General features: G+C 45.5%; 3 protein-coding genes across 5 annotated transcripts in view; all 3 read left to right on the top strand.

Annotated features, from left to right (window-relative positions):
• The first annotated feature begins 516 nt into the window (after nt 1-516).
• Nucleotides 517-12,736, top strand: TXNDC12 (thioredoxin domain containing 12). The gene is made up of 7 exons (XM_052802678.1): nt 517-717; nt 2,854-2,914; nt 8,412-8,464; nt 9,183-9,256; nt 9,818-9,887; nt 9,987-10,070; nt 10,513-12,736. Exons 1-7 carry the CDS (start codon nt 627-629, stop codon nt 10,590-10,592), a joined length of 513 nt encoding a protein of 170 aa, XP_052658638.1. The 5' UTR covers nt 517-626; the 3' UTR covers nt 10,593-12,736.
• On the top strand, nt 2,927-6,503 carry KTI12 (KTI12 chromatin associated homolog). The gene has a single exon (XM_052802677.1). The coding sequence runs from the start codon at nt 4,624-4,626 to the stop codon at nt 5,344-5,346; it is 723 nt and encodes a 240-aa protein (XP_052658637.1). The 5' UTR covers nt 2,927-4,623; the 3' UTR covers nt 5,347-6,503.
• A 6,371-nt stretch (nt 12,737-19,107) lies between the features above and the next one.
• The window catches only part of RAB3B (RAB3B, member RAS oncogene family), a 58,395-nt gene continuing 50,960 nt past the window's right edge, over nt 19,108-26,542 (top strand). Inside the window, exons 1-3 of one of the 3 annotated variants that reach the window (XM_052802043.1) lie at nt 19,168-19,206; nt 24,389-24,469; nt 25,225-25,252. Coding sequence is in view for 1 of the 3 variants with exons in the window: in XM_052802042.1 (XP_052658002.1) it covers nt 24,449-24,469 (21 nt within the window). In the remaining 2 variants the exon portion in view is untranslated. Of the gene's footprint in view, nt 19,207-24,388; nt 24,470-25,224; nt 25,253-26,542 lie in introns of all 3 variants that reach the window. The other 2 variants (XM_052802042.1, XM_052802044.1) reach the window with 2 other exon arrangements.

Here is a 26,542-nt window from a genome sequence, read left to right as displayed (position 1 = left end):
ACGGGCAGGGACCGATGGCCGCTAACTCGGACCCGGGGCGCGGCGGCGGCTCCAAACGTGTCACCACGCACTTGTCGGAGCGCTGTCCCCCTCGGAGAACCCTCCTTCATACACGAATGCTTGCGGTCGGTTTTACCTTCCCAACCAGCCGGGTGAGACAAAAGGATTTATTTGGGAGGAGAAAATAAATCCCGAACCCGCCCCTCACTCTGCCTGCTCCCGCCGGGGTAACCCTTGATTTTGTTCAGGGGAGTAACCGGGGTTCTGGGGACCCGGGGTGACTGAGGTACTCCTGCCCCGGAGGCCTCGGCTACCTGCGCGGAGCCGAGCTGCTCTGACCGAGAGGGAAACGGCTGGACCCCCCCGCTGAGAGGGCGGGGGAGAGAAATGCCCACGGCAGCCCCTTCCCGCCCAGCCTCCCCCGGCACCCCCGAGCCGAGAGCTGAGGGCGGTGCACCGCCCACATCCGCCTCACATCACTTCCTGGGCTTGGGGAAAAAAAAAAAAAGAAAAAAAAGAAAAAAAAAAAAAAGGAGGAGAAAGAATAATCACTTAAGCTGGTCCGGTCCCGTCTCGGAGGTTTAGGGGCTGCACCCGGGGTGCCGCTGCTGCCCGCACCGACAACCATGAAGGCTCAGCCCGCGGCAGCCTCCATCTTCTGCCTGTGCCTGGCGCTGGCGGCCTCCGCAGCCTCCGCCGCGGAAGGGCTCGGAAAGGGTCAGGCAAACGTTTTCTTCGGGCTTTCCTCTCAGCTTTTGCCGTTGCCGTGAATGGGTGCGCGGGGGACCGGGCCGGTTCCCACCGCCCGCGGCGGCGGGGGGGGGGTGGGAGGCCGGGCCGGCCTGGCAGTGCCGCCGCCGTTTAGAGGGAGACCGCTGCCTATTGACTTTAAAGATGAGGGGGTCTTTAAGCGATCTTTGCCGTCCGGGCTCTGATCAGGCTAAACCTCGAGGAGTTTCCCTTTGCAGGGGCCCCGCTTTTATGTGGCGAAGGCCGGGGAGTGGGGTGGGGGGCGCATCCCCTCAGTGCCCCGCCTGGTGCCAAGGTGCCCTGTCAGGCCTGCCCAGCCTCTGCTGGCTCCTGGCAGGCGGTGAACGGCTCTTCCTTCCCGCCCTCGGCGTCCCTTTTGCTTCCTGACCGCTCCTCACCTCTCCTCTGGCTCGCCGAGGCCTCCTTGTCTAATAGCCATGTCTAATAGCCTGGTTCAGTGCCCCAGGGCCCTGAGCCTCACCCCAGTTGGTGGCTTTAGCCGGTCGTGGAGATTAATCTCCTCTTCGGGGCTGGTAGCAAGGTAATTTGATCAATGACAGCAAAGCTTTGTGGTGTGTGGATCCCGGTCATTCCCCTTTTGTTTTACAGTTAATTGCTCAGATGTCTTTCATTCAAAAGAAGCACTCTGTAATGTGTTGCGTAATGCTTTTAAAAACATACCGCTCGCCACAAAGTGGGTTTTAGTTTAAAAAAAGAAAAGCCTTCGAAAAGTGTTTCCTAGCTAGAACAATAGGTTTTCCCTGTTTTAACATGTTGGCCTTTGAATGAAATAGCTGATGTGTCGATATTCTGAGTAAACGTGACTTCTGCTAATCCAGCTGTTTTTTGCTCTGCTGTTTTTTGCTCTGTTACGTTCAGCTGGTACAAACATAGCCAAACATAGCTGCCTCTGCAGCTGATATGTGTGTGTGATTGGACATGGACAAGGCGTCCCCACCTTACTGTAGCACAACTAAATATTTGATGTGTTGCATCATATATGTTCACAGTTGTTCACGTCAGGAGAGGAGATAAGGCAATAAAAATACTGTGCCAACTGTTCAGACCTCCTGGATGCTGAACTAAAGCGCCACAAGGTTTTGTTGACCCTGTTTTTGGCATTCTCCAGCTTCTTTGCCATAGTGGTCTACTGGAGACAATGTCCACTTTCCCCTGTGTCGGCACTGGGCAGTCTGTGGCTCCTGACCCCTCTGCAGCTCCCGAAATCTGCCCCCCTCAGCACCCTGGGTACTAGGGGTTCCTGACTAATCCAAACCCTCAGCGATGGGAAGAGGCAAGTCGAGGCTGATGTTTGGTCATCCAGCACAGCCCCCCATTACTGGAGCCGTGAGAGGAGGTCTTGCAGGGGAGTTCCCCTACGAACAGTTCCTGGATCTCCTTCGTCTCGGCTCTCCATGTGGCTTTGGCTGTGTGCTGTGTTGGCTACAGGGTCAAAAAACCTGGCAGTCCCTGCTTTGCAGTTGTTAAACGTAGGCTCGCTCACTCTTATCTCGGCTGACATAACAAGACTTGTTACCTGGGTATGGGATAAAATGTTTCCTGCATCGTTCAGTCACTGTAACGTTCAGAAATCTGTATAATGGCGTTCTTTCTTACTCTTTGATTAAATTAACATCAGCAGTAATACTTAGCGTAATAGTTTTAGAGCAATTAATGATCATATGTTGGCCTAGGAATTTTTAAGTTTCGCTTTAGTTCACGCTCAGTGGGATTTAGAAAGCCAAATGCTGACATGTTTAATTTGTCACTGATCAGTTAATAAATGTTCACAGATTGAAAAAGAACGGGGAATAATCAGAAGGCCCTTCATTTCTAATCTCTGTTTGGGGGATTTTGGTGTCATTTGCATACACATAAAAATATTAATGAGTGTGGTATGGTTTTGTTAATTAATTTCAGTGGGATTCCTCATAAGACTATGTAGGTTGTAAGTATTTGCAGAAGTCTTTCAAGGACTGGGATTATAGTTGGCTTTAAAAAAGAATATAAAATGAGTTGACAATATTCTTAGGGTTGGACTGTTTTCTTCTGTTAGCTGACATGTTAAATTATGCAGCATTTATAAACCCTTCTTTCTGGCAGGTTTTGGAGATCATATTCATTGGAGAACACTAGAAGATGGGAAGAAAGAGGCAGCAGCCAGGTATGTTAGCTAGCGCTAAATACAGAAAAGTGCCTTTAAAAACATTCACAAAGGTTCTGTGTCGATCCTAAATGTAACCACAGAAAACAGTAATTGTTAACAAACATGAAGGTGGTTTAGGAGACTGTTCGGATCCCTATAGCTGATTAGAGAGAAAATACAGAGTTTTGCCAACTTTGCTGAGGCACCACCTAGGTTTAATCACTGCAGTCGAATTAAATGATTGAAGTCCTAGCGTGTCGTTGAAATGAGAAGAAAATAATTGTTTATCATAGTAAAGAAAGAGATGGTTCTCAACCCCATGGACGCATGTTTGAGTAGTACTCCATCCCCTTGAACTCGACAGTGCTAATAGCTTCTGTAAAATTCAATGTGCCAATATAGATTAGGCCTCAGAGGGAGATGAGAGAGTTATTTTTTTACCATCTGCAGAAAAAGTCTGAAAGTGTCAGACTATAGTGAACTGGTAAGTTGTTTAAGTGGAACCCTTTCTGGGTTAAGCTTAAACTCTAAAAAGAACACTGTCTCTGTGAAAAGGTAAAAAATGACATTTTGACGCTTTTTTTTCTCAGAATTTCTTCTGTTTCTTGTTAAAATGTGAGAGGGAAAATTGTATGCTTATAGATTCTACTTGTACTTTTAAATTTATAACCTAGCTCTGACAATGCTGACACGAGCGGAAATTCATTACGCTTTCCACGTTTGCTGTTTAATTGAATTCTGCTCTCAGACGGATCTATCTGGCGAGCGTAGACACCAAATTAACCCAGATGGTACAGTTCAGAAGTCTTACAGGTTTTTATAACTGGTTATTTTAGCATTTATTTGATACACCTGTGCAAAAAAAAAGGACTATTTCAGTATTTGCAGGAATAATTGTAGCATTACTTTGCAGTGAAGCAGAGGAAGCTGTAAAATGAGACAGAGGAGGGAGGGAGAGAGGGGTGGCGAGCTGTCAGGTTGAGGCAAGGTTAGCGTTTCTGCTCAGAAACCCCCCGCAGCAAGGGACGGGTGTAAGGCACGCGGCTCTCCTTTCACTGCCGGAAACACAGACCGGCTCGCTGATTGGAGTTCAGCAGCATTTGAGTGTTACCGAATTGAAGGATGGGGAGAAACCACCACCAACAAAGAAAAGATAAGCCTAAAAAGCAGATTTTTGGTCTAAGTCTGACCTTAGGTCAGGAGATGAAAACTTGTACGGAACTGTCTGTTACGCATCAAGTGAGATGCACCTGAGCCGGTGGTCTGGAAAGTTTCAAGACTCGGGATTTCAGTTCCGTGAATAGCACAATCTGGATGTGCCGGAGATGCTGGAGACGCCTGGTTTTGAAGTTCCCTGCGGGCGAGGGTGTGGATCCGGCGGTCATACGGGGACTGCGTGTCTGGTTCCCGGGGGCAACCCCCGTTACCCGTCGCGCTTTCAAGCAGGACGGTGTCCCTGGGCCAGAGGCGTGCTGTAGCGAGGCGGTTCCCCACCGCTCTTGGGGCCGTCTGAGGCGCTGGCCCTCGGGGGCCGCGGGGCCGGCTGTGCCGAACCCCTGGCGCTGCGCGCTGCCCCGAGGGCTTTCCACGCGAGCCCGCGGCCGACCGGCTCCGGCGCAGGCCGCGGTCGCCCGGGCGACCGGGGGCGGGGTGCGAGTGACCCGGGCGGAAGCGGTCGCCGTCGCCGTCCGGGTCAGAATGGCGGCGGGGCGGGCGACGGGGAGAGGATGCCGCTGGTGGTGCTGTGCGGGCGGCCGGGCAGCGGCAAGAGCCGGCGGGCCGCGGAGCTGCGGGCGGCGCTGGGCGGGCCGGAGCGGCAGGCGCACGTCGTGGCCGAGGCGGAGGGCGGCCGGGCGGCGCTGCGGGCCGAGGTGGAGCGGCGGCTGAGCCGGCGGGACGTGGTGATCGTGGACGCGGGCAACGAACTGCGGAGCATCCGCTACGAGCTGTACTGCGCGGCGCGGCAGGCGGGCACGGCGCGCTGCCTCCTGCACTGCGCGGGCGGCCCGGGCGGCCCCGACGAGCCGGCCTTCGAGGCCCCCGACCCGCGCAACCGCTGGGACCGGCCGCTCTTCACGGTGCGCGGGGAGGAGCCGCTGCCGCTGGCCGCCATCCGCGCCGCCCTCTTCGAGAGCGCCCCGCCGCCGCCGCACCGCGCCACCCGCAGCCAGCCCCTGCAGTCCAGCGGCTTCCTCCACCACCTCGACCGCGTCACCCAGGAGGTGCTGGCCGCCGTCATGGCCGCCCAGAGGAGCGGGGCGCAGCCCGGGGAGGTGGTGCGCGTCCCCGGCGTCGCCGAAGGGCTGGTGCTGAACCGGCCCGTGAGCATGGCCGAGCTGAGCCGCCTGCGGAGGCAGTTCATCAGCTACACCAAGATGCAGCCCAGCGACGAAAACTTGCCGCAGCTGGCCAGCATGTTCCTGCAGTACCTGAGCCGCAGCATCCAGTGAACCCTCTCACCTGTGCCACACGCAGCCCGGGCCGTGCTCTGGTCCCGGAGTGCTTGCAACAGTAAGAACGTGCCTTCCAGCCACGGACCCCACAGAGCTGGGGCCCTACTTATCGAGTGTCGGATCGTGTGGCGGCAGCAGTTCTGGGAGGATGGATGCCATGTCCCTGCAGCAGCCGAGCAAGCTCTGTTGCTAAGAGGGTCTGTAGTGATGCTGTTCCCTCACCCCTGCGTTTTTCCCGCTTGCATCTTTTGGAAAGGAGAGCTACTGTTGCGTCCCTGAGCGAGTGAGGTCTCCTATGGAGACATAAACTCCAGTACTCAAATAGCGTCTGAACACGAAAGCCCAGAAGGTGGTGACCGTAGGGAAAACCTGTCCCCTCCTCATTGGTATGTGTATGTCTTGAATAAGACGATTGTTTTTCCAAGGCTGTCTCCAGATAATGTCAAACTGCAAAAGAGGCTTCAGGTCCAGAACTGGAACAAGCTGTGTTTTTAGGATCCGACTGCTTCAGAAAATCGTACTGAACCCCAGAGATAGATTTGCAAACTCTGCACTACAGAAGGGTGCTGGCTTAGCAAACTCAAACCTCTCTGTTTCAGGTTTAACAATGAATTGTGTGCCTTAAATGGAGTAAAGTCTTAATTGACCTGCAGGACTATTCTATTAAAATAACTTGCTATGTCTTTTCTCTGCAAGGTCATCATTAAGCAGCTTGGAAAACACTTAATTGTTTAAGAATGAGTGTTCTCATGGGAAGAATGAGCTAAAATGACAGTGTCTGTTCTGGGTGAAACTCTCCCGTAGGCCTGTACCAGGTGTGATGGGTAACTTGGTTTTGCACTTAGTTTCAACTAATTTCAGTCTTTGCTATACCACATGTTATATAAACTTTTCACTTCCTGATGGATGCTTCATCCCTCATTTTAATAAATTGTGGCTTTTGGTTCTAATTCTATGTGTAGTGCTACTTGGGAGGAAATGGTAAAGTGGGGCAAGAAGGGTCACTTCAATTACGTTGGCTGTTTATCTGATGTACTGGCTGCTAGGTGGACTTAGGCACTGCAGAACTGAGAAATGACTACAAAAATGTTTTGATGTAAATAAGTTTATTATTTTCCCAGTCAAAGTAAAGAGAATAAAGCTGAGAAAATACATTCAGTGTCTCTGAAACTTTTGTGAGTTCTCACTAACTAAGAGTTGGTATTTAAAGACTGAGCACTTCCATTTAAAATCTGCTTTGAAAATGTCTCTTAACTTTAAAAAAAAAAAATGTTTTGCAGTACCAATTACCAGATGATTGAACTCTTCTGACATGAAGCACTGATCCTTGATGATAAGAACAATGGGTGTTTTCCAGACTTAAATCAGCCTCTCCTCAAGAAAGAGGCAAAATCATGTTGGACTGTATGGAAACAATGAAAAAAACTGGTTTTTCGTCATCAGGGAGAGGGCGCTGGTGCAGTACAAGCTTTACTAGGGAAATGTGTATTCTTGCTCCTTACTGCAAACAGAGTGCTATGTAAAGGTGATAAAATATTGGTTAGTTATAAATGGCAGACTTCTGTTTGAACTACTCTAAATGTTAATGGCTTCCTCTCCACCCTTTCCTTGTTCTGAAGGCTATAACGGAATGCTGTTAAGTAGCGAATTCCTTTCATATCTATCTACAGCTAAAGAAAAACTCATACATCTGTTCTGCTAGTAATTTAGTTGCTGTTATGTGCAAAGGTGTTTGTAATTTCTGTGTGTGAAAACTTTATTTTTAACCTCTAATATGGTAACAGAGTTTACAGTAGCAGAAAGCTTACAGTTTGCTTTGCTTGGCATATCCTGAAAGAAGTATCCATGTAGTATATTCTCTCTAGAGTCCTTCCTTTCCTTTACTTAGTTTTACGCTGTTCTTACTGTTCTGGAAGCTACATCATTATTACCAGCTTCCCTTGGATATTATGCCATAGCTTAACGGGTTTATTGGTGAGAGAAAAGGGATGAGATTCCCAATTCCTTGTTCCTTAGTCTTTCTTAGTTTTTTGCCCTAGTCAGTGTTCACCAGCTCAACTGTTGGATGGTAGAAACAATAAAAGTGTTAGTAAGGACTTCTGCATGCAGAAAGTGTGGAGGTAAGTATTGTACTACCTGGATGTGTTCAATAGCAACAAAAGTCACCTGTAGTTGTATTGCTCTTCTTGTTAGAACGGTAAAATTGATGCAAAATAGTCAGGAGCAGTGAAGTGGTGGATTAATTGGATCACCAACCCTAACAACAGGAAATATGTGGAATTCGTAGTGTCTTTAAGGCCTCTCTTGTCTAATCGCATAATGCAGCCTGAATGCGTTATAAAGGAACTTAGAGAAATTGAACTGGGTAAGTTTGGTTTTGTCAGAAGGTGAAATGCTGAAGGGATTTTTGAAGAATAGGATTAAATAAAACATATCTTGGGGCGATGGAAACTTAACCTCTGGGTAGCATAGGTAGTAAAGGTCAAGTGAATTATTTGGGAAGAGAGAGAGAATAATAAAGAATAACTTTGGTCCTTTTGCATTGCACTTTATTGAGGCTGCAGTTCCACGCGGGCCCCCCCTCCTCCTCAGTCCTGGCACTTGTCACATTTGTCACAGATTTGTTTCAGCATGCCAACATGTAGGAAGCTAGCCTGGCAGCCAGAGGGTTTGCTAGGTTACTGTGTGTGATTACTGTTCAATGGAGGATCTTAGTCACAGGAAGTGACTGAAACAAAAACTAGTAAGAGCAGATCTTCCAAAGAGAAAGTCTCCTCCTCTAAGAGCAGTTATTGGCTGGCAGTTATAATAAATTACTATTATACATGTTCTAAGATTGGGAGAACTTTTTGCAAGACAACCTTAGAACACAGCAGAATCTCTTTACATCTCTCTCATTTTCTGTTACATTTAGCCTTTGTAGAAGTCTTGACTGTTAAAGTGTGCATGTAATACAATGTAGTGATTTAGAGGCTCAACTGGAAGCTTTCTTTGACAATTTTTTCTTTCTTTCTTTTTTTTCCTTTCCTCCCTTTCCTCCCTTTCCTTTCTTCTTTTTTTAGTGGTTTGCCTCTTATGGTTATCATCCACAAGTCTTGGTGTGGAGCGTGCAAAGGTAAGTGTATTTAATACTAGAACTTGCTGAAATTTCTAATGAACTTTTGTATACAAATCATGTAACCATGAGAAACATGAACTTTGCATTCAAAATGTAGCTAATGGTATTTGTATTTCATTTAGAGCGGTGTAATACCGTGCCACTTTACCTTTTAGCACTGCCAAAAGTCAGCCATGCCTAAATGCCAGCAAAATAACAGCTGCATTACTGCACTTCTGTAGTGGCTGCAATTTCTCCTGCACTTGGCTATAAAAAATGGAGCAGAATGAATGATGTTCAAGGATTAAGTGTAAATTGCCTTACTTTCAGCTGGTGGTTCTTTGAAGATGAGGCTTTGTCTCTTTCAGTATCACAAACGAACAAGCTGGGCATAATGGCTAAGCTTAAAAGGATGAGCTAGTTGAGCGAGAATAGTGGTTTACAGCAAGCTTTTTGCTTCTGTTCCATTGGTTCAAATATGACCGCGTATGTCTGTTGGCCAGGCTTCATCATATGGCTGCCCAGCAAGGATTGTTTCAGTTACCTGCTGTTCTGAGCCTGGCTTGAACGGTTTCATACATATATTCCATTTACTCACTGCTTATTGAAAAGTACCAGCTCTCCAGAGGGAGGAATGAAGTTGAGATTTTGATGCTGATCTGAAAACCTGAAATCTTTTCCACTGTCTTTACACACCTCCTCTTTTATTTTTTTTTTCTTTTTTCACCATAATTAGCTTTAAAGCCAAAGTTTGCCGAATCCAAGGAGATCTCTGAACTTGCCCATAATTTTGTTATGGTCAACCTTGAGGTAGGCTGCCCTCTGATTTGTATCCATATTACTGCCTAGTAATTAAGTATTTGGAATCCTACTTAACTGGTTGCATCCTGTTTTGTGTACATCCTAAATCCTGCACTCCTGAATAGGTATTCAGGATTGATTGATATAGCTGATTGTTTTAAAAAGAATTTTCTTCAGTCTGGTTATTTTAATCGTGTTTATAAACCTGGCTCTCTGCCATTGTCTCTTTAACAGTTTGTACCTTGTGTCATTCTGTGCCGCAGTAATGGAATTTATTTTCATTCTCTCATGACATATCAGCCATTCCTACAGCAAAGTGGAGTGTTCAATGCAAATTGACAGAACAGAAAAAAATATGATTATTTTCACTAAATGATACTTGTTTAGGTAAAAATAACTTTTTTTTCCTTTGAGAGTGGAAGATACCACAGTTACCTAGTGTCTGCTCAAGATGTAAATTGCTCAGGGTAAATGGAGTCAGAAGGCAATATCTTGTTTCTTTAAAATGAGTGCTGTGTTTTGTTGGGTGTCTTGCTAATATGTTCCCTCTCTTCTGTCTTGCTTTGGTAGGATGATGAAGAGCCAAAGGATGAAGCCTTTAGTCCTGATGGAGGTTACATTCCCAGAATCCTTTTCATGGGTAAGGCAGCCACAGCTGTTGTATCCACTCACAGTTCTTACTGTTACCAATTGTCTATTGTTACCACCTAAATTTCCTGTTTGATTTCTTGTTTCATAGACCCCAGTGGAAAAGTCCACCCAGAAATCATAAATGAGAAAGGAAACCCCAGCTACAAGTACTTCTATACCAATGCTGATCAAGGTATGTGCAAAGTAGTTTGAAGTACATTTTTAGTGAGATGAAACTCTGGGTGTATCCTGAGTGAAGGACACACCTTCACTTTTGAGTGGAGAAAAATGATGATACTTTACAGCATAACTGGGAGCTGTTGGATACAGTGTGAGTGAGTGGTTCTTTTATGCCTTGAGGAACCACGTTCAGAATCATGATTCACCTTAATACCTACTATAATGTCTATAGGACCTAAACTTTGTCTCCAGTTGTGACATGGCAAATCATGCAATTCGCGTGACCCAGCTACAAATAGTTAGGAAAAAGGCGCAGGACTGTTCTTGTTTTCCACAGGTTAATTTGTAGATCTACAGTCTGTACCTGTATTGTTTTAAAACACTTTCATTACCAGTCCACTTTGACGTTTTCATCTTGAGATTAATAGTTGATACCTCTCTGTCTAATCTTTCAGTTGTCCAAGGGATGAAGGAGGCCCAGGAGAAGCTAACAGGTGATGCTTTCAAACAAAAACACCTGGGAGATGAACTATAATGAATACACTGAATGATGCTTTTCCATCACTTCGAAACTCTAAAAGGAAATGATTAAACAGACCAAGAATGTAGATGCACTGAAGGGACGTAATTCTTCTGTCAACAATGTTAGCTTAAACCCTGTTTGGAGTTCACACACATGCATCAGTTACAGTGTTATCTCCTCCTCTGCCTGGCAGTTTGTACTGTAATGGTTATTTGCAACTAGGTAATGTGCAAACACATCAGTTTGTGTGTTTGAGCAACCACTAATATTTGGTGTTAAAAGGGAGGTGTGTAGGGTGAAACATTATTTGAGGACAAACAGTGTGATTGGAATAACAAGAAGTAGCCAACATTTTGACGCTTAAGCAGGGTTGGATCCCTCTTTTTCACTGGTATTATGTGATCCCGTTGTTTTTACTGGGGATTCCTATCAATGGGGCATGTTCCTGGGCCAGGTGCTTTCTAGACATCCCAAACCATGAATTCTGCCACTAAGCCAAGTAGAATAAATTTCATGAATGTCCAACTAGCATGTGAAATTATTAGCTCTGCAAACATATTTTTGTGTAAAACTGTGTGTGATTCATCTTTATTTGCCTTTGGGCAGAAATTTAACTTTTTCCTTGGGCACTCACCTTTTGATTGTTTTATCAAGTGAGGGTGGGTTATGTTGAAGCTTTACGGGGAATTCCCCTTTTATTCTTTGAATGTTTTTTGGCGAATGCCTTGCCATCACATTGTACTGTATTTTTGTACCAGGGTGAAAAATTAAACCTTTTTAAACATAAGCATGCAGACAGTGTTTTGTGGTAAAGGGCGTAGCTTTCCATTCTCAAGGATGGGGGAATATATTTTTGTTTATGTTGCAGTGGTTATTAATGTTGAATGTCATAGCTGAAGAACGTTTCTCCTTTTTATAATTAAAAGACAACAGTTGTTTTTTCCATGTAATCACAATTCAGCCATTCTTATACTACCTATACTGTTGAGGGCAGGGTAATACCTAGTGTTTATCTATTGGAACTGAAAAGAAAAACAGAGGGGAAGAAAATCACCTCACTTAACCTGCTGGTAATGCTTTTCCTAACGCAGCCGGGGATGCTATTGGCCTTCTTTGTCACAAGGGCGCATTGCTGGCTCATGGTCACCTTGTTCTCCACCTGCACTCCCACGTCCTCCTCCGCAAAGCTGCTTTCCAGACTGTCAGCCCCCAGCCTGTACTGGTGCACAGGTTATTCCTCCCCAGGTGAAGGACTTTGCATTTCCCTTTCTTGAACTTCCTGACAACCCTCTCTGCCCATTTCTCCAGCCTGTTGAGGTCCGTCTGAATGGCAGCACAACCATCTCATTATCAACTACTCCCCCCAGTTTTGTATCATCTGCCAGTTTGCTGAGAGTGGACTCTGTCCATTCATCCAGGTTGTTAACGAAGATGTTAAAACTATCAACCCCAGGGGTACTCCACTAGTGATGAGCCCCTTTGAGCCGAGTGGTTCTGCCAGTTTTCTGTCCACCTCACTACCCATTTATTTAGGTTGTACTTCATCAGTTTGTCTATGAGGATGCTGTGGGAGATGGTGTCGAAAGCCTTAGTAAAGCCAAAATAAACAACACTTACTGCTCTCCCCTCATCCACCAAACTAATCATCTAAAGGAAGAAATCCTGTCCAAAAGGCACTCACCATAACTTCCCATAACAAACAGAGAATTTTCTACAGATCATGTTTGAAGAGCTATCTGAGGACATGAGTTGGAGAAAATTGTATACAATAAACCCAACTTGTCTACTGAGTCCATTTTCACTGTTCAGTAGCATTATGAATTTTACTTTCCAGACCAGTCTGCCTTTAAGGGATTTTAGACACCAAAACTCAATTGGGCACTAAAAGACAAGGACTCAGTGGAAATAATGGGATTATTGCACATTACAATTACCCTACTCAGCTACTAAAAGTTATTCTACGGGTTTTATTCTCTGCTCCTCTTGCAAGTTGTCTAACAAGTTAACGATTAAATTGAACTCAGTAACTATTCTCAAGTTGTATCAGCCTTCAAAGTAAATAATTCTGTGTAAGTCCTGAAAAAGGATTTGTGTTTTGCATAATTGTCTTTTTTTTCCCCAGCTGTATCAGTTGACCTAATAAAAAATAGGCCCAGTCTGATGCTCCTTATTTCAGTTATAGCCTTAGATTGACATGACTATAAAAAAGTCATTGCTATGTCTTTTTTACTTGCCAGCAGGGGGAGGACTCTGCTTGTTCATCTGGGATATGATTCAACAAATAATAATTAAAAAAAAATATCTCTGATGCAAAATAGCAGGGTGTACCTCTGCGATTTTCCAGGCATGCTTTTGCAGCAGCTCTGCTCTTATCTCTGCAATGAAATTAGAGCCCATGAGATGTGCATCATTTGTCCCTTTCTTTGCTGTCGGAAGCAACATGGCCTCAAAGTAATTTTTAAAAACTTCTTCATCTAGAGAGATCATCCCTTCAGTGACAGATGCTGGCAATGTGTTTCAGCCTTTACATTTAAGACCATCCTGATTCAAAATTACTCTCCTTCACCTCTTCTCTCATGCATCTCTTTCAGCACTTTATGCCTTCCAGACTTGCTACTTCCGAAGGAAAAAAAGCATTCCATAATCCTTTTTCCCTTGTAATCTAGCTGCCTCCTTTCTCACTAATCCTTTCTACCCTCTGTATGTTCAGACATGGTGAGCTGGTACAGCTTCCCCACCCTCCCTTCTACTTGCTGTTTTCTACACCATGCTTTTGTCCTCTGTAGCAAGATGGAGCTTGGCAGTTGCTAGCCTGCTTGGTGTTTAGCTGGGGTCTCAGTAGAATATGACGTACGTGCTGCCACAGCTTGATTGCTAGGGGCAGTTAGTTAACAAGTGTAAATCTGTTTCAGATCTCTGGATTGCAGGGTAAACTTACTTTTGATCTGTTACTTAAATATTTTTCCACCTGTTAAGTTTTATACCTGGACATTTTAGTCACTAACTCTTAATGCGGATTCTTTACACCCTTAAGCTTTTTAATCTAGATCAGGTGATAACTGCTGGTTGGCGTTTTCTTCTGTGTGGAGGGATACATCTTGAACTTTCCATCCAACAGTTGCTTTATGTATGTTGTGTAACTTTATGCACGCAAACAACTCCACAGGGTTTAGAGGAGCTGCTTACAGGTCAGTGTTTGTTGTAGTTGCATTTGAAGTTAATTATACACTGCAGCAGCTCAACAGTGCACAGTAATCAAGGCCTCGGATTAGTTTGCCCCCATCAGCTTTGTTTTGTGTGCTGCCCATCTGCATATGACTTGCAGTAAACCTGCATACTTACATAACTTCTTTAGATGCATCCTAGAAATCCCCTTGGATTCTCAGCTTCTACTCCTTTTATGGTGATAACAAAACCCAAAGACACTTCAGAATTCTTAGTATAGACCCAGGGAACTGCCAGGCCAAACCAATCTCATATAAACAAACATGCTGTCAGCTTCCTTTCTCCCAGAAACAACCCACAGAGGAAAAAAACCCCAAAGTTAATTAAAGAGTGACTGGATTGCAGCTAGCCATCTGGCTGCCTGGGAGCAGAGGTTGCTTTGTGCATCTGGGGCTGAACAGGCTTTAAGGAAGCGTCAGCTAGAGAACTCTGGGAAACCTTTCCTTTGCCATGCTTAGCAGCAGGGAACAAAAGTGCAACAACCAAGAACACCAGCATGGCCAGAGTGTCCTGTCCATCATCCTGGCATGCTGAGTTTAGGAGTCATCTACTCCAGATGCACTTTTGTCCCCGTGGCTGTTTGTCTGCCATCATTATCTAGCCTGTATCAAACTGCTAATGAGCTTCATTCATCGTCCTCACTTACAGCTGAATGAATAGCTCTGAAGTGAGATATTATTAAACCCTTATGAATGCAAGTTCATATACCGTTGGAGGTGATGAAACTTCTCTTAACTTTTGGCAAGAGGAGAGGCATTTGCATTATGCTGTGATATTTATTTGCAGCTGAGCCAGTATTATGCCTGATTGGGTTTGCCCAACCAGGAGAACCACTCCGGGGCTATTCCTTGACAACTGTGACTATAGGTGGATCAAAACTTGAGATTTGAGGATGGAGATTCAGATAGCAATAAAGGTGGAATTACATTGAGCAGAACTCTATCCAGAGAGCAGGATAAACAGGGGAACTTTACTGTAAGTTCATGCTCATCTCAGAGAGCAAAGCCAAAGGATGAAGTTTACCTAAAAGGTTGTACCCCACTTCCAGACAGATGTGTAAGTTGTCTTTGGGGCTAACTGGACAGGGGAGCTTGCTACCTGGAGGGAACCACAAAACAATCGCGAAGGTCTGTCAAAACGGTAAAAGTCACTTTGTCTCAAAACTATTTGGCACATTAACTCGTTCCCCCTTTCTTCCTCCAAGAAACAGGTGCTGATTTGTTAAGCAGTTTAGTCAAATAAACTCAGTTTGCTTTTCCTTTCAAAGTTTGTCTAGCGTAAGGAGTGGCTGCATACAGTTCCCAGGCCTGCCATTGTCCGGGGAGCACCACTCCTACAAGAGGTGGTGATTCACTCTTGCAGCACCAGCCTGGTGCCACCACGTCAGCATGCCCCGAGGAGGAGGAATCTCCACGGACAGCTGCCAGCCAGCTCCTGTGGCCTGTCACAGGCAGTGGGGACAGGGTCCAAGACTTGACTGATGCTCTCCATGCTGTGACAAATGTCATGGCACGATTTTGTAATGGCTAAATCTGCAGTAGGTTCCTTATTAGGGACCAAAAAAAAAAGAGAGACCCCAAACTTCTCCATTCGTAACTACGCTGGAAGCAGGGACTGGCTGACCTGTGCTTACAGCGTTCCAGGTTCTTACTCAGAACAGAACGAGAGGCTGCTACACACCACTCCGTGCTGGCACTCGTCCCAGGATGGGGCAGAGCAGCCCATCAAGCAAGGTGCGGGGAGCAGGCAGGGTACGTCCCGGGCATGGGATCACCGGGTGGGTGGGTGCTGTAAAAACAGTCGAGTGTTTCTGAGCTGCTCCAGTGTTCTGCTTTCCTCCGACCAACACAGGGGTCTTCTCCTCCATTTCCTGTGTCCCTGCCATGATGTGGGGGATGAAGGGGAGACAACCTCCTAGAGTTTCCCCCTTCTCAAAAGGGCATGATCCCATTGCTGCCACTCCAAGCCAGAGCAAGGGTGCAAAGACCCACAGAAGCCGCAGGGGTAGCCGGGACAGGGCTGAAGGGGCAGGACAGTCTGGACTGAATTTGGCTAAGGTAACTGGTTTGTAGGTAACTGGTTGCTGGTTAGAGAGCTTTGTTGGTATATACTCGGTTTTGGACCATTTTGCACACGCACAGCATGGCGTAGGTAGACGTGCTGCAGAAACGTTAATTGATAAGAACTGCAGATGTTCTCCCTGCTTTCTGAGTGTGTTTCAGGACACAACATGCTGTGCATAAAAGAAGCTGCGTTGGTAGCACGGTCAAATTTGGATGTCACTTTATTGTGCTATTTCTAATATTATGAACAGTTTTCAAAATCCCATTTGTAAGGATTTTGGTGCATTAGCCCTGTTAAAGAGAATGAAATCTGCACACGTCTTGGGGATGCAGCATGGGGCATACATGCTGTTTATTCCACACTGAAGTGAAGAAGCACCTGGGTGGGTGCTACCTATTGAGATAAGGAGGATTTCTTTTTCTCCTTGTAGTTGGCATGTTTTCACATAGCTTCCCTGGACAACAGCTGGTAATGAGCTGAAACCACTGCTCTGTGTGCAAACTGTGCTTCTTTGGGATACAATTTTGTCTATGTATGTCCAATGCTTATCATGAGCTTAGATGATGAGTCTTTTAGACTCAGGGTCTTTAGTATTATTACTACTTACAGCATCACACATAGCAGACCATCATCCTCGATTTAAGTGCTTTGGTGCTGCTCTTGCTTTAGTAGTAAATAAATCAATAAATAAAATACTGGGTTTAGAAAAGAGGGAACTGAAAAGATTAAAATTGTTTCCTTAGATCAATTGCACTGTGTGAGGGTGCAGTAAGTTGAATTAGAAACGTTGGGAGAGTAGTAGAGTGTGCATGTTGTGCTTGATAAATGTGCTCGCATGACTGCTGTGAGAGAGTGAGATAGATCCACATGTCAGAAAACAAGATAAAGCGTAACGTCTGCTCTTCATTTCCACCTCCATGGGCTTGTGGGAGTTCTCTCCTGTTCCCTCATTTGCCCATGTATAAATCTAAAATAGTACAGACCTCCCTCACTGGAAGTTGTATAAGCAACTCATGACCGTAAAATGTTAAGTCCTGGAAGGGAAATGCCCTGGGAGAGCTAATAATATTCAATCCATAAATTATAGAAATGTGGCTAAACAAAATGATAGACAGAAAGAATCACTAAAATTCCCTTGTCTCCTAATTATCTGGGTGCATCCCTTCTTCTTTCAGTTAGTCCTGACTGAGAAAGGGCTTGTATATAAACACTGGCATTTCAGGGGTGGCATGAAATCTGGAAAAGCCTTTGGAAATCAGGCTGAACAGTGGCTCTGTGCTTGTGGCTGCAATCATGGGATGTTAAATCAGGTGATCACTAAGGAGATGCCCAAGTGAGCCTAAGTCATAACATGCCCTCTGCATCAAAGGTATATGTATCTGCTCATAACCACTTGCCTTCCGTATTGGTGCTTTATAGGGCTGTTGGCTCGCAATGGTTTTCTAGACTGAGCATCAGTCAGCAGACAGAGGGAAAAGCATTATCACCATCACCGCAGACACCGTGTTGGGTAGAGTGGAAGTCAGGTTTTGGAGAAGGCAGAGATTGCATTTCCCAGAGCAATGAGAGGACTGCAAGGAGCTTAAAAGTCTCTTGTAGATGTCAAGCCTGTTAGGCTGTCTTTGAAGTAACTATTGTAATGAGTCTGGGATTTTGTTACGCTATCGATTATTTCAAGTTGCCTACACAAAGCTGATACCTTGCTTAAGCCTTAAATCAGGGCCTGGCTTATATAACAATAATTTTAGTTGGGGTCTTGATGGGAAATAAACATTTTCATTCTAGGTGAAGGTAGAAAATCACCCTGATGCTGGGTAGAACTGTCCCCTGGACCACCTGGCAGATAGTTCTGGCTTGAATAAAATGGAGAAGCTGTATGGCATCTCTGACCTGCAGTGAGAAGAGGTGTTCCTCGAAGATTCTCTGCATCTCTCCTGTGATTGTTCCCAAATTGCACACCTTGGCTATATGCTAGTTATATAGCACTACCGCACTCTCTGGCTTTCTACAGTCTCACGATACTGTTAACTAGTCAACTGCCCTGGGGAAAATGTAGCAAGAAAAACAATTTACAGACTCCTTTAAAGTGGCTGAACTGTTATAAAGCTAAAGCTTGTCCAGGGGCTGGTTGATCTACAAGCCAGTCCAAAAACGGTTACTGAAGATCACCAGACGTGCAAAAAGCTTTTATAAGTAGACAAAGCCATCTCCGTCCTGTCTGGGCAGTGTCCAAGCTGAGTCAAAGTGCTGCACATCAAACACAATGGCACACCACGATGAGACTGGGCGGGAAGGGAACGGTGCTCTGAAGGATGTGGCAGGGTGCAGAGGCACCTGCATCCCCCAATTTTAGAGCCCTGAGTTCAGAGGCGGTCACTGGAGGCTGCTTAGCTAGTCATCGAGAGAAGATAGGAATCTGCAACTCCAAGTATCTTTAGGCGGCTTCTGCTCCAGCCTCCCCTCGCAGGGACCTGCCCTCTCCCAGGGCTGATTAAGAATCTTGACTTTGTGCTTAGGCACTTGCTTAAAGCCCGGCAGTGGGAAAATGCACTGCCATCTTTGCTGGCTGTTTGGAAAGCACCTCATTAGTTATGGCAGAGACATGTTTAAAACACCCATGATTTTGTTCACTTTCTCTAGTGGATCATTTCTGAAAGCTGTTTCGGTTTCCCAGCAAGGAATAAGCCCCAACCAGGTCTCTGCTCTTGAACCCGGGGTCTGTTTGTAGGATTTGAAAGCCAAGAGAGTCTGCTGCAACCTCTTCATCAGACCTCCTTCAGGCAAGCAACTTAGAGAGACGGCAGCCACTGCCTCATCTTTTTGGTCTTCTCCCCAGTAGAGATGTAGCTCCTGATGCCACAACCACCATCACTAGGCTTCAGAGTTAACAGTTCTACGGAAACGCATTCCAGACCGTGTAGAGGGCGCGACAAGAATGGCAAGTTAGGGTCGCACCTGCGCCGTCGTTCCCTGCTCACCGGGGCTCCAGGAACGCCTGAGGTGATTCACATTCGGGGCGGGGGCGGAGGGCGACCACCTGGACGGGGCCCCCGGAGGCCTCGGGCCGCCCGCCTTCCCTTCCGCCTTCCTTCCACCGCCGGCTGGCGCCCGCTCGGTGCGGCGGAGCGGTGCCGCGCCCGGCCGGGACACCCCCTCAGCTCCCGGCCGGGGTCTCCCGCCCTCCAGCCCCGCCGCGGCTCCGCCCCCGGGGCCGCCCCGGGTGCCGGCGGGGGGGGGGGGGGGGCGGCTCTCGCCACGCGAGCAGCGGCCGCGGGACCCGCACGGTTCGCCTCGCTTCGGCTCGGCTGGGCTCGGCGCTGCCGCTCCTCCGCCTCAGGTAAGAGCTGCGGCCCCGCGGAGTGGGGGGGGGTTTCCTCCCGCGGCGGTGCGCGCCGTCGGGGCGCAGCCTTCTCCGTCGAAAGTAACGGTGAGGGGGGGACGGGCGGCGGGGCGTCTCCCCCCCCCCACTCTCCTCAGGCTCCCGCTGCGAGGCGGGAACCGCGCCTCGCCTCACCGTCCCCGGCGGGGGCCCAAATACTCTTCCCGCCCTTCTCGGCACCGAGCGTCGGGGTTGTCCCCGGGCTCCGCGGGGCGGCGGCGGGCAGGGCGGGAGGCCAGGGCAGGTGGCAGGAGGTGCCCCGGCCCCGAGGAGCCCCCGCGGGGCGGGCCTCGGCTGCCGTGCCGGTGGGTGCCCGGCCGGCACCGGTTGGCGGGATGGGTGCTTTGTGCCCCTGAGGTGTGGCGTGAAAGGCAGACCCTCAGGAGCGACGGGGAGGAGGACGGCACGGTAGTTACATCTCTAACGTATTTATCAGCAGTGAGAGGGTGATACAATGCTGCTTTATCTTTAAAATATCCTCAGGGAGGTGGGGGGAGGCTGGAGACCGGGGCCTTCCCGGCTGTTTTCCAGCTGGTGTCTAACCTTTGTCAGACCCTGTCATGCTGGGCAGTTGTCTTCTGCTCAGGGTGTTGCAGCAGTTAAGAACAAAAACTGTACGGCCGTAAAACAAACTGCCAGGAAACGTGGGATTTCGTTTTTGTTGTTGCTGCTCTTTGAAAGGGAGAGACCTGCTGCTGCCGGACTGCACGGCTTCGCTCAGCGCTGGCTGCAGAACACCTACCTGCAGATTTGCTGTTTCGCCATACAGGTGGAAGAACGGACTTGAAGGCTGTGTGTACATCCACGCTGCCCTATAGCAGCAGGCAGTGAGCCCGTTACACAGAGCCAAACAGATCAATCATTCTAATTTAATTCATAAAAAGTATAAACACTCCAATTTCTCCAGTTTATGCCGTACAAAGTACATGTGGTCTTTTTGCCATATGTTCTGACACTATGCATTGTTTTTTCCCTGATGTCTTCTCTGTGCTTGCCAGCAGCAAGGCAGTGTCATTCGATGCGCACGGTAACATCGTGCTGTGGGATTGCAGGCAATATAGTTAACTCTGGCACAAGCGCTTCCACCTTTTTGCCTCCCAAGGTTCTGCCTCCACGCTGTCCTTTCCGTCATACAGCACAAGCAGTGGTGTGTTTGTGCAGTGCATCAGGTTGATCTGACCTAAATTAAGACTAACTGGACAAAAAAAAAAGGGGGGTGGTGGTGTTAATTTTAACCTGGATTTTCCCTTAGCCTGAGACAATAATAAGACTGTGGCCTCAGAAGTTTAATTCATGTTTCTGTGCACTTCCTTGGTGGCAAACCTGGTTTCAACCTTTCTTGCTTTGTTCTTCCTTGCTCACTCCTGACCCAGTGCTCCACTCTCAGTTGTGCTAATAACAGCTTGTGGGGCTTCATAGTAGCCTGGATTAGCTCTGGGTTCAAATAAACCTCCTCTTTTAAGTGGATTTTTTTCCTCCCTCTCCCTCCCAAGATAAAAATGTCAGTGGAACTATAGTCCTTATCTGTGTATTTGAAACTGTAGCAGATCATGGGAGCACTGGTATTGGATTATAGTGGGTTCAAGATCGAATCCATATGCTGCCATATGTAAGCATATAACTAAAAAGCTTTTATTTCCTGTTATTTGTGCTTGCTGTCCTGAAAGTGATTGTATATGCATTTACTGAGACCTTGGGGTGATCACTGCCTTCAGGACTGTTTTATCAGGACAACTTGTAGTATAAGTCAGAAGAGAGACAAATAAACCAATCTTTAAATCAAGCTTCCTTTGCAATTTTGACAAAACTGTGCTGCCCTCTTTGCAGATCCAATACGTTTTCTGGTAACAAATTGAGAAGACTTACTAGCTTTAGGTTTTAATAGCAGTAGTTCTTGCTACATCTAGGTGTAGCAAAGCACTACGTGTAGTATTCATTAGCACACTAGTTGTCGTTGTCATGTAATAGTCATGTTAGTTGACTTGCCTGTGTTTCAGATAGTTTTTCCTACTTTCATTTTCACATGATCTAATGCAGCCCGAGATCAAAATGGGCAGGTAATAGCATCACGTTTCAGGGTCTTGCATCATGTAGTGCCAGAGAAGGGTACTCACGTCCACTTAACCCTCCTCAGTAAGTCCATGTCTGTTCTTTGTTACTAGTTCAGCCTGAAGAATTAGTTTTATCTGAGACAGTTCTCAATGGCTAACATTGAGAAATGTCCTGAACTGGTAATTTCAGGTATGCTTCTTGCTGTAAAAATGTATCTTGTGTTTAAAGTTCTGCTGTATTTAGTGAGCTCTTGTAAATGAGTGCTTAGCTTACTGCAGCGTGGTAGTATTTGATCTTTGACGTAAGCAATAAGACTTATGTTTGGAAGTATTAGCTAATTAAAACATGGGAATTGAGAGGGCACTTGTTCTAATCCTGGTTAGCAGATGGCTTGCTTTGCAGCATGGAGAACATCATAGCACAGAGAAACGAAGTAACTAGCAACTTGTTCATCACAGATTTTCTGCTTGGAGGGGGAGAACAAAAGGCAGCAAATTAGACTTCTGTGCTGCAGAGGCATCCTGAGCTGGCCCTGTCTCTGTGTGGTTCTGGTTTATAGGTGGTTACTACCAGACAATACCAGTCTTCAGTTACCCTGATTTGGTCCCGACAGCAGCTTGCTTTTACCTATAAATGAAAGGTTTTAGACCTGGTGATGCAGAAAAATCTGTAACTGTCTCCTGTGCACTGGTGGAGGGGTGTCTACCCGAACCTGCATACGGCCTGACTCTAGCTCTAGGCAGTATGAGTTCCATCATGTACCTGAACTTGCCTTATCTTACACCACTGTGGGAGGGCATGGGCACGGCTTTCTCGGTGGAGGGCTGTGTCCCAGCGCAGAACATAGCTGTACCCTGCCTTCCAGCTGGGGAAGGATCAGCAGGGAGTTACATGTGTGTTGTAGCAGAGTTAGTACAGATTTGTCTTGAGTGTTGCTCTGAGTGCTTTTATGTCACTGCTACTTCAGTGTATTCAGCAGTGAGATACTCAGAAGTATTTCACTGTTGCCAGTTCATTCTTGGAGAAACTGGGGCAGAACTGCAGGGCTGGAGAGCTGATGAGGAGACTGAAGTTCGTTATCTCAGACATCGCTGCAGTGTTTGTAACAGGAAGCAAGGGCTTTAATGATGGTGATTTTCGTAATAGCAATCAACCTCTTCAGCTTGCACTGTTCTCTGGAGACAGGGCTGGATTCAGGGTCAGCCTCAGCTAGTGGTTCTGTAGGTCTAGAAATTGGCTGGCTCCTGGAGTTTCCAAACTTAATGGAATATTCAGGGAATTGCGGAAATCTCCTCTGCATCTGCTCTTTAGGGCATAAGGAGGATGTAAATCTCTTGTTCTGTGCATCCTTTGGGAGAGAGCTGAGCTGGGCTCGGTTAGTGGCTCCCCTTTAGAAGGGGAGATCTTTGTACTGTGAAATATTTTTCTCTGTATCTTCTGGACTAGCGTGTTTGCCAACAGGCATGGAACTATGTGGTGATAAAAGAGCTGCAATGAAAACACTCATAGAAGAGAGTAAAAAATGTGGGAATTTTTATTTCTTTGCGGTTTTTGCCATTGTAAAATTAGAGTGACTAATTCCTCCTTCCTTAGAGTTTTGTTGTGGCTCTAACATGACTTCAAGGATGTTGAACGTTACGCAGGAAATGGGAGAGGCATGGCTCCAGACACAGAGACATTTGGCTCAAGGAAATCTTTCTAACAACAGTTCCAGCCTGCTGCCTAACAAAATGTCGTTGTAAAGTTAGAGTTGATGGGAAAGGGGTGATATCCGCAGGTTCTTGACTTCTGTTCCACACCCAGCAAATTCTTAGAAGACTTTGTAAAGCCTGTGTTCCCAAATCTGAATAGGTAATAATAATAACAAATAACGACCTACATTGTTTAGAGGTTTTTATCCTTCAGTTGTCACGCATATATTGAACTCATTTGTAGCATATGAATTCGGACCAAATCCACTGCAACCATCTTCTTGCAAAGACTCATTAATAAATCAGTTTTAGTTTTCGCTGTCAAGATGAGGGACTCACATTTTTAAAGTAATAAACACAGACTTAATTTTCTTTCTGTTTACACTGTTGAAATATTTTTGTTCTAGATCTATCAGTTAAGTTACTTGGATGACACCTCAAAATCAAGTTCTGGACAGCACTGAAGCTTGTCACAGAGGCTGTCACAGGGAGCAACTGTTGCAGAGGGCAAGGGTGTGAGAACAGGAGAAAACGTAACCGATACTGAAAAATGTGCAATACTTTGGGCAAGAGCAAGGTGCTGTCTTGTTGCCAAGTGAGGTGATTGTCAATTGTGTAGATCATGAGAAAGGATTTGTCCTTATCTGATCCAAATTCTGACCTGGAATAGGTGGCTGCAGCTTTTTATTTACATAAGGTCTGAGTTTGTCCATGTGTTTTGGCAGTCTTCACAAGGCAAGATAATGTAAGTCAAGATGACAAATGGTGGTTTACCCTTGTTTACTGGAGAGGAAATGCACCAGAGACAAAGTTGCCTTTAGATTATATTAGCCATGAAAGAGACTACTAAATTCTGTTACATTTTTCTGCTCTAACTCTGGCATAACTGGCAGTTATTTCTGTATACATGTGCTGTAAGTTGCAGACATTTCTACGTCCTGTTGCAGTTTGCCTTTGCAGCACATTAGACTTTGACCCAGGCTTTATGCAAAACACCAACGTATACAGATGTATTTCAGCTGCTCCTTGGTTCCATTTACTTTGCTGCCTTTCTGCAGGAAAGGTGTAATGATTCCTACCTGCGGTTCTGCACCCACTTGTAGGATTTATCTGGAACTTTTATTTTAGATTAATCTAGATAATCTCCCTTTAATGAATTTTAAATTGATGGCTCCAAATATCTGCTGTTATCTTAATATCTGTCACTAACTCAAGCACTGTTTCTGTTCTCTTTGTATGCTACAGGGCTTTCCCCTTTACCTTCAGTGAAGGAAGCTCAGACCTTTACACAGAAGTGTGTTCACAGTCTAACCTGCCTACCTGTTAGTCTCTTACATAATATTCTCATTATCCATCTTTATCGTAAACATTGTAATCCTTTTGCTTCTACATCACAGGTTCAACAGTGTGACCACTCTCTTGATTCATATACTCACAGCAAAGCCTCCATCTGTCTCATGGATTATAGATCTAAATTGGTAACTATCACTTGCTTGCAATATTTATTAGCAGTTATGTTAATTGCTTATACTATGTTTTCTGCTTCTGATAAATCTCTCTTGTAGTACAGCATTTGTGTAAGACTTCTTAAGGTCATGGCCTTATTTCCTTTATGAGCTTTATTCTTAGGACAGCATACATTGGCTGTAAAAAAATTTCCATTACTTAATAGAAATCTGATTCATGATTTAATTTAATTCCTGAAAAAGAAAAACAATTTTTTTTTCCAGATGACAGAGCACATAAAGGAGTGAGTGTTTATAATAGAAAATTGACATAGATGTGTAATTTGTGAACTAGAATGTTTTTAAAGTAGATGCACTTTGTAAGACTTTGGGGGGGAAAAACCCCCACAAGGTATTAACTCTTTTGAAAAGAAGTTATGCTGCATGTCAGTAATGTCTCTCATGGATTACTCCTAAGATGTAAATATTAGAGATGAATAAATCTTTTGGTTTAGCTACTTTTTTGTTTCTTCCCTACCACATAACTTATAGACTAGTGTCCACAGTCTTATAGCATCTTCAGAGCTGTCTACAATGCTCCTGTCCTATGTTTCTATAAGAGCCTTGGCACATGTGTGATCTATTTGACTTTAGCGCAATGTATTGATTTTAGCACTATGTATGTGTTTGGTTTTTTTTAACCTTCTACCTTTATTTAGCCTCATTATTTCTGCTTTTACCAAATGAGTGTATCTAGTAATCTCTTTTCTTCCTTCCACACTCCTCAGTGCCATTGGATAGCCAGGAGTCTAACAGGTACAGCTGTGTTTGTGACTGTGCCCCTTCTCTTGTTGCCTGCTGTTACCACTTATTCCTTCTAGACTGATAGTCGTTAACTTCTTTCTCAGTTTTTCTCTGTTGCCTGATCTTGAACACTGGAACTCAGGAACAGTAAAATGGAAGTAAGAAAAAAGAAGCTTGGACTGTGAAATAAAGGAATGGTTTAACACTGACAGCCCCGTAAGGCAGTAAAATAGTATGTCAGGAGAAACAGCAGAGGCTCTGTTGCTGAACACACACACAAAACAAGGCTGGACCCAGCTTGGAGTAGCATGCTGTCATAATATCTTTGACTCTTAGAAATATAGAGGGGCGGTTTCACCCTCATCTTCTCATCAGCCTAATAAAAGAAATGTGTGTGTGTGCTAGCAGATGATGATGAAACAGTCACATTTAAATTGCCACTGGTCCTATATAACACAAAATATATGTAGTAAATGTCAGTTTTGGCTTTAAAAATAGAGCAGTGACAAATATTAAAAAATGTTTTTACTGTTAGAAATGCACAGAACTTGTAATATACAGCATACACAGGTTCATAATTGCAGATATGTCTAATTGCATAATTTGAAGTGTAAGTTCCATCAGTGTGACCATGTTTCATGGTTAACTGAGGTGACTGACAGCAGACAAGGAGATTCTTTTCCAAATTCAGACTTCTTCCTCGCTATGTGAGAGAGAATGGGATGTGGAAACGGCCATGTCTGTGAACAGACCCATGCAGTTCCTAACAGAGATGCCTAAACTTCCAAGGTAATGATCAGATTTCTTATTTCTGGTCTGTGAGAGGATAGAGAAGAACAGCCCTCTGTTAGTTTGTAGGCAAAACCATAAGGGCTGGCAACACTTGAGGTCAACCTTAGTTTTTTTCTGGAAATAAATGGATGGTGAGATATACCAGTTGATTTCCAGCCAACACCATCAGATTTAGACAGTTCATGTACTGCTTTTCACTGAAGTTGGCTGTAGGCAGTAAATACTGCAGAACAGGGGCAGCAGTGACTATTTCTAGTAATTTGTAGAAGCAGTAACACTTTGATGGTTTGTGTTGCACAACAAAACAGTTTGATTCTTCATCATGATGTTGGTCACAAATTAAAGAGCACAGCTGTGTGGAGCCATCTCTATGACACATTTCAGTAAGTACTGAAAGCAGGGAAGGCTGGTTTCCCATGAAGGTGTCTTAGGGTAATAGGCTTTTTTTTTTTTTTTTTAAACTTCATTAGACCAAAATAGAAAATAAAGGCAGGAGAGCCACCTTGACTG

The sequence above is a fragment of the Harpia harpyja genome, chromosome 11 (assembly GCF_026419915.1).
Source record: "Harpia harpyja isolate bHarHar1 chromosome 11, bHarHar1 primary haplotype, whole genome shotgun sequence".
Lineage (NCBI taxonomy): Eukaryota > Metazoa > Chordata > Aves > Accipitriformes > Accipitridae > Harpia > Harpia harpyja.
The sequence above is the reverse complement of the archived record's forward strand: the minus strand, read 5'-3'. Positions and strand labels throughout refer to the sequence as shown.

Coding starts and splice junctions, on each gene's coding strand:
- TXNDC12 (XM_052802678.1), top strand. CDS start 627: ATGAAGGCTCAGCCCGCGGCAGCCTCCATCTTCTGCCTGTGCCTGGCG. Junction 718..2,853: donor CGCGGAAGGGCTCGGAAAGG/GTCAGGCAAACG, acceptor TCTTTCTGGCAG/GTTTTGGAGATCATATTCAT. Junction 2,915..8,411: donor AAGAAAGAGGCAGCAGCCAG/GTATGTTAGCTA, acceptor TTCTTTTTTTAG/TGGTTTGCCTCTTATGGTTA.
- KTI12 (XM_052802677.1), top strand. CDS start 4,624: ATGCCGCTGGTGGTGCTGTGCGGGCGGCCGGGCAGCGGCAAGAGCCGG.